At 46.0% G+C, this 11,111-nt stretch overlaps 4 protein-coding genes across 4 annotated transcripts; 3 read left to right on the forward strand and 1 right to left on the reverse strand.

The window, feature by feature from the left end:
- The first annotated feature begins 321 nt into the window (after positions 1-321).
- VE01_01674 (uncharacterized protein) lies at positions 322-1,790 on the forward strand. The gene is made up of 4 exons (XM_018271192.2): positions 322-783; positions 838-912; positions 976-1,367; positions 1,423-1,790. Exons 1-4 carry the CDS (start codon positions 595-597, stop codon positions 1,622-1,624), a joined length of 858 nt encoding a protein of 285 aa, XP_018133954.1. The 5' UTR covers positions 322-594; the 3' UTR covers positions 1,625-1,790.
- A 281-nt stretch (positions 1,791-2,071) lies between these two features.
- VE01_01675 (uncharacterized protein) lies at positions 2,072-5,660 on the forward strand. The gene is made up of 7 exons (XM_059463379.1): positions 2,072-2,372; positions 2,423-3,236; positions 3,296-3,496; positions 3,550-3,639; positions 3,695-3,745; positions 3,800-3,918; positions 3,973-5,660. Exons 1-7 carry the CDS (start codon positions 2,152-2,154, stop codon positions 5,096-5,098), a joined length of 2,622 nt encoding a protein of 873 aa, XP_059320013.1. The 5' UTR covers positions 2,072-2,151; the 3' UTR covers positions 5,099-5,660.
- On the reverse strand, positions 5,178-6,901 carry VE01_01676 (uncharacterized protein). Its single transcript, XM_018271194.2, has 7 exons — positions 6,851-6,901; positions 6,731-6,801; positions 6,285-6,676; positions 5,989-6,220; positions 5,669-5,937; positions 5,481-5,586; positions 5,178-5,391 (listed from the first exon to the last, which is right to left on the reverse strand). The coding sequence occupies exons 2-7, from the start codon at positions 6,755-6,757 to the stop codon at positions 5,278-5,280; spliced, it is 1,140 nt and encodes a 379-aa protein (XP_018133956.1). The 5' UTR covers positions 6,758-6,801; positions 6,851-6,901; the 3' UTR covers positions 5,178-5,277.
- Positions 6,902-7,256: 355 nt separating this feature from the next.
- VE01_01677 (uncharacterized protein) lies at positions 7,257-9,856 on the forward strand (the record flags this gene model as incomplete). Its single annotated transcript, XM_018271195.2, has 6 exons — positions 7,257-7,897; positions 7,953-8,029; positions 8,086-8,369; positions 8,417-8,734; positions 8,786-8,928; positions 8,979-9,856. Exons 1-6 carry the CDS (start codon positions 7,651-7,653, stop codon positions 9,854-9,856), a joined length of 1,947 nt encoding a protein of 648 aa, XP_018133955.2. The 5' UTR covers positions 7,257-7,650.
- Positions 9,857-11,111: the final 1,255 nt, after the last annotated feature.

An 11,111-nucleotide genomic window follows, 5' to 3' on the forward strand; every position in this document is an offset into this window, starting at 1 on the left:
GCCCCATCATTTGTTTTTTGCCTTACACGCTATGGCTGAATTCTCCTGCCGAATTGTCCTGCCGAATTATTAACAATGGTGGTTGCTAGCGGACCTATGCAGAGTTGGCATCCATATAGTTGGTCTTACCGTGGTCCCACAAGTTGTTAGTGTACTAGAGCTCACTAATGAAATCAAACTCTCTGATTCCGTCCCACATTGTTGTCCCACATTGTTGTCCCCACATTGCTGTCCCAAATAAAATTGTCCCACATCCTTCTCGCCCCACATCGCAGGAAGCGGTAACCCCCTTTGCCACTGTATACCTATCGCATCCGTCGATAATTATGTTGGTCTCCAACTTACACATTCTGCAGAGGGTAGTACGGAGTAGGGATTCGGCAAATGTCGTGAGCTTGTATGAAGGTTCCGAGTGATTCTAAGTTGATCGATTGACTCTCTGTTTGGATGTGGGACTCTTTAGTATCGCTGAACCGCCCTCATGGGGCATCCCACAGCATATAGATACACATCTGCCCAATACATTCGTTGTGTCTCATGATTTAGAAACTCTACCTGATTTATCCCAGCACCTGCCACTGGCTTCTTCAGAAAATGCCTTCTTGGACTCATCTTATTCGTTTTGTTGCCGTTGAAGACAATCAGTCGCACATCGGACAGTTAGTAGATCCAAGTCGCGATGTCGGATTAGACACCTTGGAGGGGCGCGAGGTGAAAGCATACGAGATTGTCGGCACCATTTTCGACGGAGAGGTTACCGAAAACATTTTCACCGTGAAATTCGTAAGTTCGACGTTGCCAACTGAGTTCGAATTATAACCTTAACCAAACTTCTAGCTACAATCACCTGTTGAACGAGAGAGTTGCAACTATATCAGATGTCTCGGTCTGAATTATAAAGATCATGCACAGGTAAGAGCCCAGGATTAAGCACAATATCAGCAATACCTCAACTGTAACTGACCACTATTACAGGAGGGTGGTTTCGCTATTCCGAAGGTTCCTATTCTCTTCACGAAGCCGCGTTCCGCATTGATCGGGCCTTACCCAGCCACAGTCAACATCCCCAAATGCGCGCAGGACGGCACTAGCGATTATGAATCAGAGCTCTGCCTTGTAATCGGCAAGACTGGTCGGGATATCTCAGAAGAAGATGCCTTAGACTATGTTCTAGGCTATACTGCTTCGAACGATGTGTCAGCAAGGACTATGCAGATGATCACAGCTCAATGGAGTATGTCAAAGGGCTTGGATAGTAGCTGTCCCATTGGCCCTGTCCTGGTTGCCACTTCTGTCATTCCAGATCCACAGACTCTGCAAATCAAGGGCAGCTATAATGGAACAACTGTACAAGACGGACACACTAGGTAAGGGTTTTAAGCATACCCCCTGATTATCACGCAGACCCACTAACCTAAGAAGCGACATGATCTTCAACATCCGCCAACAAATCTCCTACCTCTCTAAAGGAACGACACTCGAGGCAGGAACAATCTTCTTGACGGGCACTCCAGCCGGAATCGGCTACTTTCGTAAGCCAGCTGTGGTGCTTGAAGATGGTAGCCAGTTTTCTGTCTATATTGAAAAGATCGGGACATTAGTTAATAAAATACGCTACGAGTAGAAGAGCTATAGCCGGATTTGAGCCGTTCACTTACACGGGTCCGTGTTAGAGAGGAAAATTTTCTACGTTTAGGTATGTGCACGGCACTTTTTAGAATACTAGGTTTATGTCGATGGTTGCCAATTACACATTTGAGTCGGAGGAAGAAAGTGACACTAAATTACACCCATAAGTTACTGCTAGAATCTATTCTGTAGACTACTTAAGCTAGATTATCATCAAAGCATACCTCTATAATGTAATATTCAAGCTAACTGCGGAAATAAAAATAATAAGCGTTTCCGTTTCATATTATTTGCTATGCAGTGGTTCCTACTGTGAGCGAAGAGGCGTCGGACCAATTATGTGGGGGACCAATTATGTGGGGACCAATTATGTGGGTGACCAATTATGTGGGAATGGGTCTTCCCCAGGATTGTTCCCCGCCATTTCTTTCTCTCTCCGCAACCCCTTCCTATTCACGCTGCATTAGATATGTTGATGCCCCGTCCTCACTACATATTTTAGGACATCTTTTATAACTAAGAATGTCGACGCCACTAAGGACAATCTCGAGGCGAAGCACTAGGAATCCCTCTGACAGCCGGAACGAACCTGCCGGTGCTGCCGGTGTTCGAAACAAGGACAAGCATTGCCAATACTGCGAAAAGATATTTAGGAAGACAGAGCATCTTCTACGACATGAGCGAAGCCATACAAAGGAGAAGCCATTTCGTTGTGATATGTGCAGTAAGGTTTACACTAGACAGTATCCGCGCCACCTGATTATCTCTATAGTACAGGGCTAAATTGCCATAGTGACACTCTACTTCGACACTCCAAAACCCATGACATCGACCTTTCTCATCTCGAAGCCGGCATCACATTATCGCAAATGAACCATGATGGCCATATATCTTCTGAGAACAATAGCCACAGCACAGAGCAACGTGCGACAGAACGACCTGAAATAAACTTTGATCTTCAAGGTTGGCCAAGTGCAATCCCAGAGCAAATTAACAATAGCACAATGCAAAATGGCTATGAGAGCCAGACGTCGCCCTTTCCCACGGTGCACCTAACCGTTGCCGCAGATGGCAACGTACATGATATGCGCACGCAGACTACAATACAGAGTGACAGCCAGCGACTCTTTATGGAAAACTTATTTCCAGACCCAACGGGAAACCTCACCGGTACTCCACTAATATCTGCGAATATGCCTTGGGGGGGGTCACTGATGTCTCCAGGGCCGTCATGGTTGGTAGGCTATGATTTCGATCTCGAGGCATTGAACACGTCAGTCTCCACGACCCTGTGCGCCACCGAGCCTTTATTTCAATCTCAAGTTAATCGAACGGCCATGCCAAGTGCGCTACAGTTGGGAGAGATTCCTGAGGCTGAGATGCATGGAGAACGAAAGGATGTCACAAACGAATGCGTCCGCAGAGGATGGTTCTCTCATATTGACCCGTTTGATGAAAAGGATGATCATGGCGGTGCCACCACAGGCGAGATGACTCCAGTCACCGCGAGAGATCAATATGACATCGGAGACAGCTTCCGTCACAGGATAAGCCAACGACTTAGAGCTCGCACAATTGATGAGCCGCTCCCGTCGACAAAATTCCTGGTATGCCAATTTTCTGTCAAATGACTTAGACGAAGACAGAAATCTGATACTAAACGCAGAATCTATCCGTCCAAATATATTTTACTAAATTTAATCCTATATTTCCGGTTATACACGGCCAGACGTTTCGACCTACACCGAGGAACTCGCTGCTACTATTATCAATCACGTCCATAGGTAGTTTACTTCTCGGATCAAAGGGAGCAGCAAGCCAGGGTATACGTATATTTGAAAGGCTTAACAAAGCTATTCTAGCGTCGGTGTGTAATTTGAAACGGCAAACCACTCTACATACGGCTAACCAAACTTCTAGTGGGAAAATACAGTCTTATCTGACCCAACAGAGGCGGCATCCATGATACAGGCAGCCTTAGTCGGCCAAACATTCGGCTTCTTATCTGGGGTATATTTGGCCTTGATTAATCTAATGCCGTTTCTAACAATCTATTCATTGGCAGATTTCAAAACATCTTGCTATTGTAGAGGCCTTTCATGGCTCAATTATTGCTGTAGGTTTCGGGGTACTAAACTCCGCAGTAGTAAGGCTAATGTCTTCCATATAGTGGGCAAGGAGATGTCAAATGTTTAACTATAGAACAAGCCATCCCCAAGTTGAACATCTAAGTGGTGCGAGTTTGCATGAGGCTTGGAAGGCTTGGGCAAGATCGGAGTCAATTGTGAGGTATGTGGGTATCCAAGGCGGAAAACGCGTTTACTTATATTGGATACTTTGAAGGACAGTGCTAGGATTGTACATCCATGATGCCAAGCTTGCTTGCATGTTTCATCATGAACCACTTCTCCGTCACGATTCAATCCTGGTGCCGGTGGCCGCTGACGACGACATCTTCAATGCACCCAGCGCAGCCATCTGGAGAGAGAAAATGCTCCGTCAGTCGGCATCTCGGATACCAGTTCATGAATGTCTACACGTAAATCATCACCACGATCATGGTTCGCGGCTACTGCCCCAGGAATTAAGCTGGAAAAATAGTCACTTCACTGCATATGTCATACTCTATGGCATCTCCTCGACAATTAGCGAGAAACAACAGATGGGTCAAATACGTCCTGCTTCTGCAAACTTTAACAAATATTTTGAAGCTCTCATTTGTTGGTATCGCACCTTTCAAAGAGACGTCGGCGTTTCTGAAAACCAAAATATCCAGCGTCCTGACACGCTCTGCCTCATGGTACTATGGCACACTGTCTTCATGAGCCTAGTAACTGATTTTAATGTCCTCGAACGCGCTGTTGGCCGCAATGGCGCAGAGAACTGGACGTTGGATGCGGATCTTGCATACGCGACTAGTTGGGCAACATCGAGAGAAGCCCAGCGCTGCATTCTCCACGCCCATGCCCTGCTCTACTCTCTTGGAGCCTTGCGCCTCGACGCTGAAGCTGCCATCCATATTCCACACTGCCTCTTTCTAGCAGGAATAGCCAGTTACTGCTACACACGCTTCCGTCGACCTAGCTCATTTGAAACACATGGCCATAATCAAACCTCTCACCTAGCCTCCCCTGACTCACAGCTGCAGCCCACCATGGAGTTCCCTGAGTTTACAGTTCGAGGAGTGCCAATACCGCAACACCTCTTCGGTTCGCCAGCAGCTAGCACTAGTGTAGGCGGTACCTTCCCGGCAACTGATGACGCCAGTAATGCGTTTAGTCCAGAAGAGGATCCTACGACGCGATTCCGACCAACCTCAGATGTGGGGGCTGCCATGATGTGTACGTTAATCGACATGTTACAACGGATTGGACATTGGGGCATTGCACGGAAGTATGCTGCAACGTTATCCACCCTCGTGGATGCGGACAGCGATGAGGACTGGAGGTTCATCATGAGCGATCACTAGCGGACTCTCACGGGTAACTCAATAACAACCGGCGACACGCTGTGTCAGACACTCATTTAAATGCATCGTTTTTAAAAGGGCTATTCATTGTATAATTAGAACTAAAATCAGATACTTCAGATGATCTAGTTCTTCTGGGGCGCACCGTCAAATTCTCATCGAATCTTTCTCATGGCCGCCTATTCCAGGAAATCAGCGGGAACCTCTGGGCCCCACACTGCAAGGGATTCGCTCCCTGCGGGACCAAAGCCAATAGGTGTATCTTTGTTGACAGTGTCTCCATCCGTGTAGTGCTATTAGAGGAGTTATCAGCAAATGCATTGGAAAGGGCAGAGACATCGAAAGAGATGATGGGATAGGAGAAAAAGCGATACAAACGTACCTCGATCATGAAACCGGTAGGGTCCCACCAATAATCAAATATTTGGGACCCCAGGATATGTCGGCCTACTCCCCAAACAGATTTGTAACCCTTCTTAGCTAGCCATCTAGAGAAACGTTAGCTCACAAGAGTATGTTTACTTCTGTCGTTACAGATATGATGCGTCAAACAAAATGGTGGAAACGTACTGGTGTCCCAGTATCTGGGTATCAAAGTCATGCACCTCGAAAGAGGCGTGGTGCACATGTGCCGTCGGGTTCTTGCTCATGAAGAAGGTATGATGGTCGACGTAGTCATCGCCCCGGTCGATGTGTGCAAAGAGCGCTACCTCGATACGTGCGGATGGATCGTTCGGGTCCTGAACGTACATGAAATCGGACGGGACGAGATTAAAAGTGCGGGTGTAAAATTGGACTTGCTTTTGAAGGTCAAGGACACAGAGGCCGTAGTGGCCGAGCTTGTTGTTTGTCAGTACGCATCCTCAGACCACGCCCCGAGATATTATTACCTTGTGGACTGCAGCTGGGCCTGCTGTAAAACGCTGGAAGGATCCTATGCGCGGCTTATCTTCTTCAAAGTTGTATACGAGCTTCTCAGGGAGCTGGCCTGGTTCGACTAATTCCTGGCCATATAGGAGGTTGACGGGAAAACCTTCCGGGTCATAGATTGTAACACGGCTGCCCCCTCCTGGAGCGTTTGTCAACTCTTCAATCTTACTTGCGCCGGGTATTGCCGCAGCCCTAAATTATTATTAGCAATGATGGCCTCGTCTAGATGCGTAGAAAATGGCTCTCGGGTACCAACCTCTCTAAATCTGCATAACTCTCCACAGTGTACGAACCGCCAAGGAACTTCTTCGGACCTTTCTCAACCACATATACATAAGGTTCCGAGCCATATCCTCTGTACCAAATGGCGTCCTCTGTTTTCTTCACGCAATGCATCCCAAAGTTCTCCAAGAATATCGAAATCTCTGTGAAGTCGGGCTGCTGGTAGCGCATATGTGATAGGCATACAAGCCGGATTTGTTTGCTCTGGTCGATTTTCTCTCGGGCCTTCCAGTCGCTGATGCTCATGCTGTCCCAGCCGATCATTTTCATTGCTTCCTTAGCGGGAAGTGAGTACCCTTCATTGCCATTATTGAGGGGACCGGGTTTAGAAGCCAGGTCGGGATATGCTTTCTGGCCACCACTATTCTAATTGTGTGAGATGATGATTTTGAAGATGGGATGAGCCACGAGAAGACATACTGTGATGTCGGCCACTGTAGAAACCATGTCGGAGTATTCAATAGTGAGAAGACCTGAGTGTTGTTTAAAGTCTTCTTAGCCTCAGTTCTGGCCTAACTGAAGGTGATATACGACGCACACGGTTTAAGTAGCAATCTTAAAGAATAGGTGCATCTGTACTATAGATATCCTTATGATCATAACACAAAGAGTGTTAGAGTAACCTTTCATACATCATATAAGTCTACTAGCTACCCCGCACAACTGCCGAGGAATTGCAGTTTGTATACGAATAGTTGTTAAAGCCGGTTTCGTTGTCCGGAGAAATGCAAGTACATACGTGAATGGCGGGACGGTGGGATCTGAATGGTGGGACAGTGGGACAGTGGGACAGTAGGACTGTGGGACTGTGGGACTGTGGGACGGGAACGTTTTGGGATGAAGATCCACTTTGTCGGACCAAAAAGAACGTTAGGCAGCTTCCCCACTATCCCCACAATCTATCACCTAATCCATACCTGTAAATAATAACTGTTAGAGAAGTATTCTTCTACAATGTTGCGTCCCTAGTAAGATAGATCGGCTCTACGGAGCAGGCGTTGTTCAATGTGCCTCAGTCCCACCAGTCTCTTTTTCACCCCTGCCCCGTCGCAATACTCCCACATATCCGCCTGCGCAACGGGTGTGTTCGTTAGCTCCTAGGTTCTCCGCGGTTTAATGCATGCCAGTCCTTATCCAAGTCAATCAAAAAAGTAGATCATTAGATTTATGGCAGGTGTTTCCCCTGTGGGCCGGCTACCCGTGGCGTTTCATGGCGCTGCGTTTACTAAAAAGACTCACTTGGATAGTTGTTAGCATTGGCTCTGACCCATCTTCATTCTCTTGATCTGTTATTTCACAAGAACATCCGCCGCTGAATTTCTAATAAGCCATAATAATCTATGGTGGCCTCGTCAGTTACGATGTCCTCAGCAGTGGACGAAGAATTCGAGATAATTATCTGCGGATGTGGTCCTACAGGCGCGCTGCTCTCTGCAAACCTAGGACGACTAGGTGTGAGACATCTTATCCTAGAGAAGGAGTCAGATATAACGACGGATCCTAGAGGGATTGTCTTAGATGAAGACGGGATTCGTAGCCTTCAAGGTGTTGGGAAATATGAGGCGCTCTTTCGAGATGTAGGGAAATGTGAGTCGTGTGAAAGCCATATCGCGGGAGTCTACATTGCTAACCAGATGCATAGCTGTGGGAATGTTCCGCTTCATTGAGGGAGGAAAAGGCCTTACATGCAAGCCATTCCTGCAGATCAACCAAGATACTGTAAAGATAGCCCCATGGCGTGCTGTATACGTTTGACAACTACTAACCAGCAGTAGATAACCGGAGGCACCGGCCACGTAGGATTTATGAGCCACAAACAACCAGCATTGGAAAACCAGTTGAGACTTGCCATGAACAAGACATTTTGCAATTTAAGATCAAATTCAACTGTCGTCGCAATCGAAGAGGTCGAAGAATACGTCTATGTCGAGTATAGAGATGGAGCCGGTCAAAATCGAAAGGTACGCGCTAAGTTTCTGGTCGGCGCAGACGGAAAAACTGGTTTTACGAGAAAGAATTACCTCGAACCTCGCGGGGTCATCATGGAAAAAAGCAGGGAGTACATCACCACCATCTTAGTTTGTTTCCTCAAGCTGATCAATATAGGTTTCACTACGAGGCGATTTGGGTTGCCTTGAACTGGCGTTTAGTTCTGCCCAATCCAAAATCACACCCTAAGTTTCCTCTTTGGGACCTAGGTTACACCCCAGAAGAGGTGTACGATTTATTTTTCCCTCCATATTTCAACTTCATATGTGATCCTGCCAGACCCTCAGTTTGTGGTCGATTTGGGCGCACTGAAGATCGATTATGGCGGTTCGAATTTGTGGTTAAGGAAGGTGAAGACAAAAACCAAATGTCATCACAAGAAGAGACGAGGAGGATTATACTCCCATATCTACGCCATCCAGGCAAGAAATACGGGTGAATATAACGCTATAAGATATCGTTTATTCTATACTGACATTGACACAGCCTACCAGAAGATGTATCTTGGCCAGAAGATTGTATCGAATGCATACGATCCCGCCCCTTTTCATTCTCGGCAAGAAGTTGCAATCGCTGGTCCTTGGGGCGCGTGATCCTCTGCGGTGACGCTGCTCACGTTTTCCCACCATGTGAGTACCTCGACACTAATATATTAGAAGTGACGGTCTGACTATCGCAGTTGGAGGGCAGGGCATCGCGTCCGGATTTCGAGATGCTACATCACTCGCCTGGCGGCTTCGCCTCGCCATCAACCCATCCTGCAAGGACTACGACTTCCTCCTCCGCGGCTGGTACGCGGAACGAAAGCAGCAACTCGAACGTTCCTTGGCAGCCACGATTGCAAATGGGGAATACTGCAATGAGCCATCCCGGATAAAGGCGTTCGTGCGGAAATGGGTGCTTTGGGCTGTACAGCTTGTGCCAGCCTGGAGACAACAGTTGGAACTAGGCCCTAGAGCCCAAGGCATGACGAAGTACGACTGGGTTCCAGGGATGCCGTTCTTGCCCCAATTTGGAGGCGGAAAGTCCTTCCCCCAAGTCTTTTGCGCGCCTATTAATGGACCAGCGCCGCCCATTCCAATGTTCACAGACGATGCAGTATTCAAAGCTGAGAAGAACGGCTGTTTTCAGATTGTCGCGCTTCTTGATTCGTTGCAACAGCTTCCTGTCGCACTAGAAGAGGTCAAGAGTGTAACCACCCAAATCGGGAATGGCGACATTTTAGACTCAATGGAGACAACCTACTTGATCCAGAACCAACGCGGCAGCGCCGCAGGACCAGCATCTGCCCATCTCGACTTACTGCAGGATACGAGCACTTGTGTACGCATCATTGATGCTGAAGAATATACTGCCGCCGGGGCAGGAACAACAGGCTTTACGAGGCCAAACCCGCTATACTATGACGCGAACCGGATAAGGAAGGATCTAGGTGCGAATGCAAGGTACATAATCGTGAGATGGGATCGCATGGTTTTTGCGGCGTGTAAGGATGCTGCGGAGTTACAGAAGGCAATATGTCTTGTTGACGGCTGTCTTAATGGTAGTGCAAATTAGTTAGCGTTGCTGCAGTTACTATAACCACTATTACTATGCACAATCCCTCTTTAGACCTTTAAGCGGCGTAAGTATAATAGACTTGATCTATCTGGACTTATTGACCTCGACATGAACAACCCATCTAATGCTCTCGTCCCATTTAACGTACCAAATTCGAGATTCGATTCGGAAGGGTCTCCTAGGACCAGATGATCCGCTCATTGCATCTAGTCATTGCATCTAGTCTCAACAATATTGCGCTGTCATATACTGAGACAAGTGACCTTAAGAAGGCATACTCAGCGCACGAGAAGGCGCTATCAATTCGTCTCCGCGCGGAAACCAGAGTTACTAACACTTACAGCAACATGCCTAGCTTACTTCTTCGAATGAGAAAACCAAATGCAGCTAAAGAGATGATGTAAAAGTGTCCAGTTCTAAAGGACTTTACTAACGACAGTTTTATAAACACTAGGAACCTACGATACGTTAGTAACATGGTTCTTCTTTCCTACATACGCTTTGCTTAGGGTTAACTAGACAATGTAATGTGGCTTATAGCTAAGGCTCTTACATTCAGACAGAAATTAAAGGGGAATAGACTTAAGACATGTGATTCTCTATATGATGTTATAGATATGCTTATTCGCTAGGGGCGCTTTATCATTAGCTATGTAAGTTTTAGAATTTCTAGAGAGCTTATAAATTCACTAGGGCTATAGACTAATATAAAATAGCAAGCTTCTTAAATAGCTTATAGCTATATTAGAGACTATAACTAAGGCTAAAGGATAGCTTACCTAGGCTAACTATAAGCTAAGTGTATTATATAGTAAGAAAGAGATGCCTAATAAGAGCTAAATTAGTAAAGCCTAGGCTATTTCTCTAAGAGATAAACTAGGACCTAAAAGTAAGGATAGACTGTTTAAAGAAAGAGAGTTTATAAAGCTATGTCTTTTATGTTATAGTAAAGAAGGAGACTTTAATATTCTTAGTTTATATAGTACTCTTAATTACTTAACATTATAGGTAATAGCTATATATACTATACCTTAGATAAGTAATTACTATAGGTAGTTAACTATTATTAAGGGAGTAGTTTTAAGGATATATATAATAGTTCCTAGCCTATATAGACTTTAGTAGATTAGTGTAACGCTAGGTCTTAAACTATAAGACTTATAGAGGTTTTATTACGTTAGTTTACTTAATAGAGGAGGTAGGGGATTAGATACTAAAGGCTTTTATAAAACACGTTATAGTATATAACAAA

This window comes from Pseudogymnoascus verrucosus, assembly GCF_001662655.1.
Source record: "Pseudogymnoascus verrucosus strain UAMH 10579 unplaced genomic scaffold scaffold_4, whole genome shotgun sequence".
Taxonomy (NCBI): domain Eukaryota; kingdom Fungi; phylum Ascomycota; class Leotiomycetes; order Thelebolales; family Thelebolaceae; genus Pseudogymnoascus; species Pseudogymnoascus verrucosus.